This window comes from Notechis scutatus, chromosome 4 (assembly GCF_049901735.1).
Source record: "Notechis scutatus isolate UNSWTSFEM ecotype Mainland chromosome 4, rNotScu1.2, whole genome shotgun sequence".
NCBI classification, from domain to species: Eukaryota; Metazoa; Chordata; class Lepidosauria; order Squamata; family Elapidae; genus Notechis; species Notechis scutatus.
The window spans coordinates 114,995,298-115,009,074 of record NC_142012.1 but is presented as its reverse complement, the minus strand read 5'-3'; the positions used below and the strand labels follow the sequence as shown (position 1 = coordinate 115,009,074).

At 35.1% G+C, this 13,777-nt stretch overlaps 1 protein-coding gene across 5 annotated transcripts in view; it reads left to right on the top strand.

Moving 5' to 3' along the window:
- The window catches only part of ATRNL1 (attractin like 1), a 530,678-nt gene that overhangs the window by 284,300 nt on the left and 232,601 nt on the right, over positions 1–13,777 (top strand). The window contains exon 27 of one of the 5 annotated variants that reach the window (XM_087964475.1): positions 8,334–8,518. The exons of the other annotated variants lie outside the window; for them this stretch is intronic. Coding sequence (XP_087820601.1) covers positions 8,334–8,447 — 114 coding nt within the window. The 3' untranslated portion in view covers positions 8,448–8,518. Of the gene's footprint in view, positions 1–8,333; positions 8,519–13,777 lie in introns of those variants that run through there. 5 annotated transcript variants of the gene reach the window in all.

Below are 13,777 nucleotides of genomic sequence, written 5' to 3'. Positions count from 1 at the left end.
CATAGACATTAATAGTAAAATAATTAACTAACTTTTTTGTTCAGCAAACCATGGCCTAGCATAATATCTCAATTAACTCACTGTGCTTTGTATCACCTGTGTAATGTACTGTATTTAACATTAATGTTAAAAGTAGCATTCATTATATTTCTTACTGATTTTGAAAAGAAATATCTAAATACAAGGGTAGCAGTGTTTTCTAATGTTAGCTAACGTTACATATATTCATTTATTTTTTGTTGAAATTGCTTTACTTTGACAATCTGTTTAATTACTCAATACCTTATATCATGTGGTCCTTGTACTTCTCAGCCAGTTTATATCATAATGCCATCAGAAACTGAACCCAACATGTTTTTCATTTTCTTTGACATATAAATCAGGTACCTAAATGCTTATCACCTTGCAGATGAAATAATGGCATTCAAAAAGTATATGTTCATTTACTTAGCTGCTTTAAGCTTACTTATTTAAAACAGCTCACTTAGCTGCTTTAAAAAGTTGCAATCAATTGGTTCTTTAGAACCTTTTTCTGAATTATTTTTAAGAAGTACAGTTCAGCCTTTCCACATTCTTGTATAAAATCTGTGAATCTGCAACTTTCTTAGTATTTTGTTATAAGTAGTACTGGATAGAATTGCTGACAACTATAATTTAAAATGTCTGCTGAACGTTTCAGATTGTGTATCACTTCTTTTGGCATTCATAAAGATATATAAATACATTAATGTCTTAAAGATAGGTTGACACTTGAGAGACCCAACTTTAAGTTCTGACTGAATAGTTCCTGATAAACATCTTATATTTTAGTATTTATTTGTTAAATATATATGCCACCCATTTCATTATTTGACCAGCTTATAATAACGTAAATAATGGTATAAAACAATTAAAAAGTTAAAAACATTAAAATATTAGGTTTTGAAAGTTAAAACATTAAAATTAACAACAAAGCAGATAAAAAGAATCAATGTATAGACTGGTTTGAGGTTCGATCTTTTGTTAATTTACTAGCCACTTCCAAAATTAAAACACGTTTAAATAAGTAATTGTCTCTCAAAACAGTGTTTCTTGTAAAGTTGTTTCTTTTTTCATCTTCTTTATTTAATTGGGATGCTGGCTGATTCCAACCAATCCTGGGTGTCTGTCTATATTACTATGACCATTCAAACTAAGGGCAAACATATGGTTTTCTTAGCAGAAAGATGTGATCTAAGAATGTCAATTTTGGGAGCTTATTAACTCTTATAACACTTTAAGACAATGTGATGTTTGTGCATATTTCAATCAGTCAGAATAGAGCTGGAAGTGACCTTGGATGTCTTCTAGTCCAACCCTGCTGAAGCAGGAGAGCCTACACTATTTCAGACAGGTAGTTGTCCAGCTTTTCTTAAAACGTCCAGTGATGAAGCATCTACAACTTCTGAAGGCAAGCTGTTCCACTGGTTAATTGTCATCACTGTTAGGAAGTTTCTCCTTAATTCTAGATTGCTTCTCTTCTTGATTGGTTTCTATACATTGTTCCTTGCCTTGCTTTCTGGTGCTTTGGAAAATAAGTTGTTCCCCTTTTCTTTGTGGCAGCCCCTCAAATACCGGAATACTGCTCCCATATCACCCATAGTCCTTCTTTTCTCTAGACTAGCCATAACAGCACAGCACAGCATAGCACAACATAGCAACATAACATAACATAGCAATATAACATAACATAGAAATATAATATACTTTCTTTTCTTTAAAACAATAATGCTAATTCTAAAATAATCACATTAGAACTTTTCATATTTTTCTTCTGATATTTTCAATAAATTCATCAGCTATAATTAAACTATAGATGCTAACTTTGTCCTATTATGTAATTGTTTTTTTCAGTTTAAGTACTAGCAGTCATTTGAATAATTTGGGCAGCTATAGAAATTGAATGAATAAATAAAGGGAGAAAAAATTGTAGATAAATATAATAATCTTACGTTATTATTTGTTTCACTGATAAATTTAATATTTAACTTCAATAATCACTTCATTAGACAGATTGATTAATATATCTTTAATCACAGGAGCACTTTGTTCTGGATGCCACGAAGCAATGAAACAAGTTTAATAAGGTACAAATATGGGTTGAATATTTGTTTGCCTCTTTCATATTGTTTAATTGACCATGAGATTGAACCATTAAATAAGCAGATCGAAATAAAGTGAATAACAAAAAAAAGCCAAATAATAACAGGAAATGGTTGTACCATTTTATTCTTAATCACAATGTGCTTTAGAAAGCAATATCTGGAAATCATAAATTCATTTCTATTTTTACATTCACACATTTTTTTAAGCTAGGTGTTGTTGTATCAGTTTATTGAATGTGTCTCAACTGGCTTAGTTCACAGGACACTCTAGCCATTAACAATGAATTGCAAAACACGGTAGCTGACTTCAGCTGGAAATTGAAGCAGAAGCAAACAAATTGTATTATCACTTTGCATGTTATTCAAACGAGTTCATATAGCCATCCTTTGATAGTGCCTTTTGCTCTTGGATTCTTATTCTGTTATAAAAAGTCTGAATGTCTTTATTAATTGATTTAAATTATTTATATGGCCAATATCTCAACATCATGACTCTGGACAGTTGGGCAATACATAAAAACCTGCTGACAACACAACAAAAAATAAAAACAACCTAAAGGTCTATAAGATAGTATCACCCATCAAAGTAGTCCAGACAAGAAACCAAAACTTTGAATGCTAACAGTACTTTTATTTTAATATCACAGTAACTGACAGTACGTCTCCATCTTATTTTTACTTTACAGAGAATTAGGGAGAATTCCTTCTGAGATGTTTTTAGCATCCCATTCCTTCTGTGGGTTAAGGTATCTGTTGTATAATGTTGCTCCAGTTGTAACGTTTCTTTCCAAGGTGTTTCTCATGCCCCATTACATATTTTGGAAAGTAATATTTCCCTCCCTCTCCCTCTCTCTCTCCCTCCCTCTCTCTCTTTAAAAAAGGAAGTGTTTCTAAACGGCAGGTGCTTATCTTTTTAAATATTTAAATAGATGACTGACTGTATTTTAAGCAAATAAATGAAAGGGCAAGTAAGCTGCGAAATTACATGAATATTGACATAATTATCTCCTCCATTGCAGAAGATAAAGAGAAACTGGGCAAAAAGACAGTAGACCAGAACCAGAATCAATTACAAATAAGATATATTTACTTAGAGATATGCTAAATATGGTCAAAGAAGAAAGGAAAGGAACTGAAGAAAAGTATCTCTGTAGCATCATCTATTGCCCCTAATATGCTGAGAGGATATCAAAGCAAGGCTTATTGAAGTGCATTTTCCATCACTCTCTACCTATTGAGGTTCTGGTATTCTGTAAACCACCTATCGAGGCTCTGCTTTTTCTAGTTTTAAATCTCCTTGGCAGTATTTTATACTTTATATATAAATATAAATAGAATCCCAAAAACAGATATTGAAAGTAAATATCCCTCACCTTCAGAGGAAGCACTCCAAGTAATAAAATATATCTGTGTTGGAATATACAGTATATAACTTAGTAATGCAAAAATTCAATTGTGTTTGCCTTGGTCTTTTAGAAAAATATTGAAAGTAATGAAAAATAGAAATACAGAAATTATGAGCCCCTTCCCTCTCTCTCTCTTTCTCTCTCTCTCTCTCTCTCTGTGTGTGTGTGTGTATGTGTGTGTGTTTGAGAGAAAAAGTTTTTTTTAAAAAATAACCGGTTTCTTTTTGTCTCTGCTCAGGAAGAAAAAGAAATTAATTTTTTTGAGGAAAGGGCATCAAATTTGACTTAAATTTCTATGTATCTGATTCATAAATTAGTACAATTTATGAAGAAGTCTGATTTATTAAATATACTGTACTTCCTATATTAATTCTATAAATATTGTTTTGAACAGTATCTGCGTGATTATTTAAATTGTGATTAGCTTCCTCTCATCTGACCTCTACAAAGAATTTGTGATCATACAGTTCTGGAGGACACCCAATAACTGATACAGAAATGTAAAATATTTATATCATTTTTAATTCTTCATTGAGTTGTGAACTGAGCCTAACAGAAAAAATAATTATCTTGCAATGAGGTAAAGTATGGGAGTAAAAAGCCTGCCCTCGGGGCCTCTGTCAAATAAATCTTAGAGACTACAAGTTTCCTCATAAGTATGTTGATTAGATTTTTAAAAACATGAAACCGCTTTCTGGCAAATATGCAAGACTTATATTTAAAATCATAATGGAAGCATGATACCTGGCATTTCACAGTTTGTTGTCTATAACGGATGGACCTCAACAATTCTGAGGAACTAACAACATAAAATCTAATTCAGATATAAAAAAAATAATCAAATCCTAATATGTAAATCATGGTATACTTATTAATTAAATGTATTTGGTGTTGTATCTACCTTGTAATGCATCAAATGATTTGTAATGGATGATGATGAACTCTTTGCCCTTAATGGGCTGATGGGAGAGGGAGAGTGATATCCAGAATCTGTAAAATTGAGGAAGGCTAAACGTGGCATAGGATAAAACTGTGTATATAAATTTTTATTTTGAGCTTTGCATAAATGCAGCTAGAAATAGAAAACCTACAGTGCATCTGATACTTCTAAAAATATTGCTGAAGTAGAATTCTTATCTCACAGTGAATGGGAATGATAATTGAATAATATCTGAATGCCTATAAATGCTCCACCCTTATGTAGGGAGAACTTCATTTTGAAAGGTTCCTTCCTCAGAAGTTTTGCTTACTTTGGGATAGGTCCTACCAGGCTCTATCCAGCTCTCTCTCCTTTCCCCTTCTATATATTTATATCGATATATCATCAATATCTATAAATTTATGATTGATTTTAAGTTCATACCTGTACAATAGTAATGTGAAAAAAATTAGAATTTCCAAACTTGAAGTATTTCAAATTCATTTTTTTCAGCTTTAGTGTTTAATCCTAGATGAAAATAATGTATTTTATCCATACTTATATAGTCTAATTGATTGGAATTTATGGTTAATTTCAGTATAATTTATTTCAATGGACCTTTTAAAAGTTTGACTAACTAATTTCATTAATACATAATTTTAAGTATAGTCAGTATATTATAATATCAATATCCATTTATACCCTGAACAAACATTAAATTTGTCATAAAAGCTGTAGGTGTTTGCTGTTAATTGTAGCCCATTTGTTATGACCTTTTAATATGGTTGTAACATAACTGATTCTTATATAATTACTTGCCTATTGAAATTCTAAACCAATTCACAATTTTTCATTCATCGTTTTACAAGATGCCTATGAAATTAAATCATTTATTAGTTGTTATCTAGGAAGTTAACATTTTTTTTGAAATGGAAATACCATTTACAGTTATGAGTACATTGCTTATAAGATAAATTTATAAATCTATTAATAATAACAAGATTGATTTATCATAAAAATATCGGAACAAGAAACCCAAATTCTTAAAATAATTCTGAGGCATCTTTGTGCAGAGAATGGCCTTTAGTTATCATATATAAAAGATAGCAAATGTCCTTAGGTGGAATCTTGTAATGTAAAACCACACGTTATTTACACTACAGATCTTCCTATTTTCTATTGTAGATCCTTCTCCAAATCTGTTCCAGAAAATTGTCCATTTGCTAATGTCACCAGAAATGGAACAGCAAATTAGTAATTTTCTTTTCTGTGATAATTCTAATTCTTATTCACCAAGATTTGTTCTCTATATTTGATGATTTTACTAAATAACAAAACAAACACTGAGAGGAAAACCAAGTTTATTTTGTCAATGACAAAATTTCTCTATACTTATTTTGGTGGTTAAATAAATGTACTTTGAAAACTCATTTCCATTAATAATCTGAATAACCAAGTTATTGTGATGTGCTTTTAGGTCATTCTTTTTGGATTATGTGTTATATAAATGCATTCAAAGAACTCATTGAAGATATGAACAAACAAAACTTAATTTAACAATCCAGGTGTGTTACTGTAGATGGCGTAGATACTATAGATAGATACTGTAGATAGCATAGTAGTATATGTTGTTCAAGATCCATCAAAGGCCCTCAATGCTTAATTAGAAAATAATTGTCACAAGTTTTATTTCTTTACTTTCTTTTTTAAAATATATAGTTATAGAATATATCTTTTTCCTTTCTCATAGTTTACTTTGTACAGCAGTCGAGCAACTTTTCTTTTGGTACCTTCCTCAATTCTTCCAGCTTATGCCTGACTGCCCACCTTATGAAGAAATCTCTAGTTAACTGTTTATGTTCTGTTTTACCAGATTGCAAGAAAACTATCATTTGCAATTTACACTGCTCAAAAAAATAAAGGGAACACAAAAATAAGACATCCTAGATCTGAATGAATGAAATATTCTTATTAAATACTTTGTTCATTACATAGTTGAATGTGCTGACAACAAAATCACACAAAAATTATCAATGGAAATCAAATTTAGCAACCCATGGAGGATTTGGAGTTACACTCAAAATTAAAGTGGAAAAAAACACTACAGGCTGATCCAACTTTGATGTAATGTCCTTAAAACAAGTCAAAATGAGGCTCAGTAGTGTGTGTGGCCTCCACCTGCCTATATGACCTCCCTACAATGCCTGGGCATGCTCCTGATGAGGTGGCGGATGGTCTCCTGAGGGATGTCCTCCCACACCTGGACTAAAGCATCCCCCAACTCCTGGACAGTCTGTGGTGGATGGAGCGAGACATGATGTCCCAGATGTGCTCAATTGGATTCAGGTCTGGGGAACGGGCGGGCCAGTCCATAGCATCAATGCTTCGTCTTGCAGGAACTGCTGACACACTCCAGCCACATGAGGTCTAGCATTGTCATGCATTAGGAGGAACCCAGGGCCAACCGCACCAGCATATGGTCTCACAAGGGGTCTGAGGATCTCATCTTGGTACCTAATGGCAGTCAGGCTACCTCTGGCGAGCACATGGAGGGCTGTCCGGCCCCCTAAAGAAATGCCACGCCACACCATTACTGACCCACTGCCAAACCGGTCATGCTGGAGGATGTTGAAGGCAGCAGAACGTTCTCCATGGCGTCTCCAGACCCTGTCACGTCTGTCACATGTGCTCAGTGTGAACCTGCTTTCATCTGTGAAGAGCACAGGGCACCAGTGGCGAATTTGCCAATCTTGGTGTTCTCTGGCAAATGCCAAACGTCCTGCACGGTGTTGGGCTGTAAGCACAACCCCCACCAGTGGACGTCGGGCCCTCATACACCCTCATGGAGTCTGTTTCTGACCGTTTGAGCAGCCACATGCACATTTGTGGTCCGCTGGAGGTCATTTTGCAGGGCTCTAGCAGGGCTCCTCCTGTTCCTCCTTGCACAAAGGCAGAGGTAGTGGTCCCGATGCTGGGTTGTTGCCCTCCTGCGGCCTCCTCCACATCTCCTGATGTACTGGTCTGTCTCCTGGTAGCGCCTCCATGCTCTGGACACTATGCTGACAAACACAGCAAACCTTCTTGCCACAGCTCGCATTGATGTGCCATCCTGGATGAGCTGCACTACCTGAGCCACTTGTGTGGGTTGTAGACTCCGTCTCATGCTACCACTAGAGTGAAAGCACCGCCAGCATTCAAAAGTGACCAAACCATCAGCCAGAAAGCATAGGAACTGAGAAGTGGTCTGTGGTCACCACCTGCAGAACCACTCCTTTATTGGGGATGTCTTGCTACCTGCCTATGCTTTCCACCTGTTGTCTATTCCATTTGCACAACAGCATGTGAAATTGATTGTCAATCAGTGTTGCTACCTAAGTGGACAGTTTGATTTCACAGAAGTGTGATTGACTTAGAGTTACATTGTGTTGTTTAAGTGTTTCCTTTATTTTTTTGAGCAGTGTATAATTTTCTGAATTGTTCCTAGATATCTTTTTTAAAGGATGGGGTTACACTGACTATATTTATATAGGCAACAGATCTACAAGTTCTTATATACTTTATTATAAATATGAAATATATTTATATCTTATTTGAATTTCTAGTGGTTAAAGTATCAGGCTGAAAGTCAAGAGACTGATTTTAGACCTGCCTTAGGCATGAAAGCTAGTTCAGTGAGTTTGAGCCAATCACTCTCTTACACCCCAATCTACCTCATAGAGTTGTTGTTATGGAAAATAGGACGAGAAGGAGCATTTTGTGTGTTTGCTGCCCATTTATAAGAACAATAAATGCGGGATATAAAAAAATAAATAAAAGTAAAGTCATTTGTGAATGCATAGATATTTATCAATAAGTTCTAACATTTTCTTCCCTTTTTTCTTCTAGTTGACATTAGCATTTTTCAGAGTGTCATGTTCAAATACAATTCAAACACAAGTATCAAGTATTGTGCCAGGAAATGAAAGCAAGGAGAAAATGCTACAGAAAGCTTGTATCTGACAATGATCAGTGTTATCCTTCTTACACCATCTCATCTCATTTATTCTACTGTCAGCCCAAACAGACTCGCTACAAGACAACTGACTGCAGAAGTCTGTGGGGTCTCTTCTAAAAACATCCTTTTGGTGTTTCCACTTTATGTGGGGGACACCTTAGGAAAATAACTCCCAGTATTTCAAACTATCCAACAAACAGGAAAGCAAGATCCATCTGATAAAGGAGTCGTCTCATCAGGATCTAAACCTGATAAAATAAAATGCAGGATATTTGTTTGTTCAGGAAGATGCATAGGATGGTGTGGAATCCTTGCTGAATGGTGAAAGAAAAGTCTGGGAGCAGACATAGGCAAAAAATAAATTGACTAGGGTTGGTGATCATTTTGTGCTTCAGACAACAGTTCACTTTGGCAAATGAGAGTCCCAGAACTGAGTTGCTGTCATGTTTGTGGTGTGTGTGTGTGTGTGTGTGATGTGTGTGTGTGTGTGTGTGTGTGTGTGAATTCATATCAGTTGTTGGATCTTGAATGTGACTTGGCTAGGAATTTGTGTTCTTTTTGTTCTCAAATGCTTGAATAGGTTAGCCACTCACAGTTGCTTCAAACTGCAAAATGGGTAGCAATTTATTTTGATAATAGTAACAATCAATACAGACATTCTGAATTATAAATGGTCAGATCACATTCCAAGCATTAAAAAAACATGGAAAAAATAAGAATTAAATCACACTGGAACATATACATATTTGAATCTCACCAGTGACTTGTTTCATTATAAAATAGTTATTTTTTAAAGCCATTCAAAACGTAATAACTAGAGTCTTCATTTTTGCATAGGAGTCAGTGGAAAGTCTAAAATTAGACTTTCCTTCAATTTTTTTAGTCTTTTTTTTGGGGGGGGTACAATTTTCCATCATTACTTCAGATCCTCAAAATTAGATTTTTTAATTTTTTTAGTTGGCATTGATTAGAAATAATTAGCATCGATTGTTACTAGCTTCTAATATATGAATTAATATTGATTAAATAGTAGTTAGTAAATTTGTCCTTGAGAAGCAGCAAGCAGAGTGTTAGATTAATTTGCTCCCTAGCTGGCACAATCAGCCTGGATCAGACTTTTTTCCAATATGTTTTTCATAGAAAGGGCAATATTTAAATTCTTTCTCTTGAGTGTATATGTGATTACACCTAATTATACATAAAGTACGCACTCAAAATGAGAATATTTGGTTGTTTTACAAAGCTATAATATTTACCATTGTTTGATTCTAAAGTTTGAAGGACACAGTACAGTATGCATAATGTGTATCAGCCAAGTTCATTTGAAACATCAGCTGTCTGTGTAATTAGGATGCTTATCATTTAACTGGGTTTTGGCCCTGTATTATATTTGGAGTCTATATTGTTTAGACATCTGTCCTTGAATTAGATGCCTTAATGTTACAATATGTTCTCTTTGTATTCAGCATAGTTTGTTTCCAGGCAATTTATATGTGAATTTGTTTTCAGCTAGAATTCTTATTTATTGAGTCACAACATTGTATAAAATTGGAATTAAGTTATTTTTACATTAAAAGTATGTGCATATTTCCAATTGAAGAAGGGATATCAAGAGTTTTGTCAATTTTTTTATTTATTTGAAATTATATTAGTAAATTGTGTAATTTGCAAAACTACTTTGAATATTTAAAATTTCCTTTCATTCTTGATCAATAATAAATATTTCACTCCTGCAGAACAGTAACAGTTGAAAATAAATATTTTCTTTGAATAAGTCAGCAATTCAAGTACTACAAATTATATTATAGTAACACTATGCAAGATTCTGGATGGACCTGTACCTTAAAATCAATAACAGGATGTTCCAAAATATTTGCAAAGTCTCTGCCAAATAATGCACATTTTGGAGATTAGGCCCGAAATTTGCTCTTTTCAGCATAGTATTTTTAATATCAGAATTTAGTACAGGGAGTCTTCAACTTACAACCACAATTGAGCCCAAAATTTCTGTTGCTAAGTGAGGCAGTTGGTAAGTGAATTTTGCTCCAATTTATGACCTTTCTTGCCACAGTTGTTAAGTGAATCACTGTAGTTGTTAAGTTAGTAACATGATTGTTAAGTGAATCTGGCTTCCCCATTGACTGTGCTTGTTATAGGGTACAAAAGGTGATCACTTGACCCTGGAACACTGCAACCATCATAAATATAAGTCAGTTGCCAAGCATTTGACCATGGTAATGCTACAATTGGCTATAAATGTGAAAAATGGTCAAAAGTCACTTTTTTCAGTGCCGTTGTCACTTTGAACAATCACTAAATGAAGTGTTGTTTGTCGAGAACTATCTATGCTACCCAGAACTGGAAACGTCATTATCTTTAAAAAAGGGAAGGCAGGCAGTCCTTTAGCAAGTACTACTGATAGTGAGATGTTGGTGTGCAAATATGACATACCGAGATTTTATTCATTGCTCACTGCCTCAACTTTTATTTAGGACTATAGGAATTTAGCAATTTGTGAAGCCTTTATATCCTTCATATAAAATGTTTGTGAGACATTGTATTGGGGTTTGGAATAATGGGGCCCCTACATACCCTAGAAAATTACTTGGTTTGGCCCCTTTCCATGGCCAGCCAGCCAGCCAGCCAGATATCAGGTATAGATCTGGAAAATATAGGTATAGGTAGGTATATGTATAGGTACCTTATATATCCAATCTGAATCTGTTATCCTTCTCCATATCTGGTGAAATAATAAAACATGTCCAGCACTACATGTTTTCTGAATTTAAAAAATGCGTTGTTTCTTAATGGAGACTCTAACTAATTTATATATATTCTCTGTCTTTCTGTGACATAAATGGCAATATACTCAAAAAAACAGAGACTGAAAATTTCAATATCAGTAGGGTAAATCAAGATCCTAGCGTCCCATACCCATTCAATCTCTTTTTAGTTCACTTTAAAAAACAAAGGTGTTGCCTTTCTACTCATATAGTTGCAATTATCATGGTGAATAGAATAGAATAGAATAGAATAGAATAGAATAGAATAGAATAGAATAGAATAGAATAGAATAGAATAGAATACCTTTATTGTCGTTGCATTCTACAAATACAATGAAATTTGAAAGCTACTCCAGCAGTGTCCCAAACACCACATCACAATCACACTACAGAGTATTTAAAAATTAAATAATTAAAATAATAATTAAAAACCTAGTCTAAAACCTATCTAAAACATATAGCAAGTTAGATAGTTTAAAAATGCCATTATATACACAGGTCTAAATCACATATGCATTGTTTGATTCAAGACAATTATTGCCTTGGAAAAGAAACTATTTCTCAGTCTATTAGTCCTCATTTTAAGACACCTATAACGCCTCCCTGATGGTAACAGTTCAAAATATCAATGTCCAGGATGAGAATGGTCTGTGGAGATTTTTAGTGCTCTAGAGAGGAGTCTGGTCTTCGCAATCTCTTCCAAAGAAGAAAGAGAGCAACCGATGATTTTTTGTGCTGTGTTTATAACTCTCTGGAGCATCTTCTTATCCACTACAGGGCATCCAGGATACCACACCGTTACACAGAATGCCAAAATGCTCTCGATGGTAGAACGGTAAAAAGTAACCAACAATTTCTCACCCAGACCACTCTTTTTCAGCAGCCTCAGAAAGTGCAGGCACTGTTGGGCCTTCTTTGCAGTGGACATAGTGTGGACTGACCAAGTAAGGTTGTCAGAAATATGAGTTCCGAGAAATTTAAAACTATGAACTCTTTCTACACAGTCTCCATTGATATATAGTGGGAGTGGCTCTGCTTTGCATCTTCTGAAGTCTATAATCAATTCTTTGGTCTTTTTGATGTTCAGGGCGAGGTTATGACTCTTGCACCACAAGACCAGTCTGAGAACCTCTGACCTATAGGCCGTCTCGTCTTCTCTTGTTATGAGTCCCACCAATGTGGTGTCATCTGCAAATTTTATTATAGAGTTAGTGGGACAAGGGGGAGTGCAGTCGTAGGTATAGAGTGAATACAAAAGGGGGCTCAGCACACAACCCTGTGGAGAGCCAGTGCTGAGAGCAAGAGTGGAGGAAAAATAGCTGCCAATCCTAACAGTTTGGGGTCTGTTAGTAAGAAAGTCCTTTATCCAACAGCAGATGTGAGAGGAGAGGCCCATTTCTAGAAACTTCTTAATCAGTATATCTGGAATGATGGTATTAAAAGCCAAGCTGTAATCAATGAAAAGCATCCTTACATAGCTCCCACTATGCTCCAGATGCAGTGCAACGTGGAGAGCCATGGCAATAGCATCCTCTGTGGATCTGTTATTCTGATAGGCAAACTGGTATGGGTCAAGGTTTGATGGGAGGCAATCCTGTATATATTTTAAGACCAGTCTTTCAAAACACTTCATAATTATGGGTGTGAGAGCTACTGGTCTATAGTCATTTAAAGTATCAGGAGAGGGCTTTTGGGGAACTGGAATAATAATGGCAGTTTTGAGACAAGATGGAACAATGGCTTGTGTAAGAAAAAGGTTAAAAATATTTGTAAACACACCTGCGACTGGTCAGCACATGCTTTGAGTACCTTCCCAGGTATTCCATCAGGGTCAGCAGCCTTTTTCACATTCACTGCTCTAATCACCTGCTTCACATCATACTCTTGTACTGTGAACAGTTGAGTACCGGTGGTTTGTAGAGGCAGTGTGTTCAAAGAATTTGAATCGGGCAAAGAAGCAGTTCAATTCTTCTGCCAGTGATGCATCCTTATTAATTGATATGGGGTTGCTGCCCCTGTAATTAGTGATGTGTTTAATTCCCTGCCAAGCCTGTCGTGCATTATTATTTATGAAGTAGTCCTTAATCTTCCTTTTATAGTCCTTTTTTGCCTCCTTGATGCCCCGCCTCAGTTCCGCTCTTGCCTTGTTATACCAAACCCTGTCCTCAGACCTGAATGCCATATCACGTGTCTTGAGAAGTAATTGCACGTCCTTGTTCATCCAGGGCTTCTGATTTGGAAAAATCTGGATGCACTTATTCACAGTAACTGTATCTACACAGGTCTAGATGTAAAACAGTACAGTTTTTGTATATCCCTCCAAATCCTCTTGTTCAAATAAATTCCAATTAGTATTTGAGAAACAATCCTGCAGCTGATCAAGTGCTCCCTCCAGCCAGATCTTGATGAGTTTGATTTCAGGCTTAGTTTTCCTTCTGAGAGGGATGTATGCTGGTATAAGGAACAGTGATAAATGATCTGAAAGTCCCAGATGTGGAAGGGACACTCCTTTATATGCATGCTTTACATTAGAATACACATGATCAAGTGTG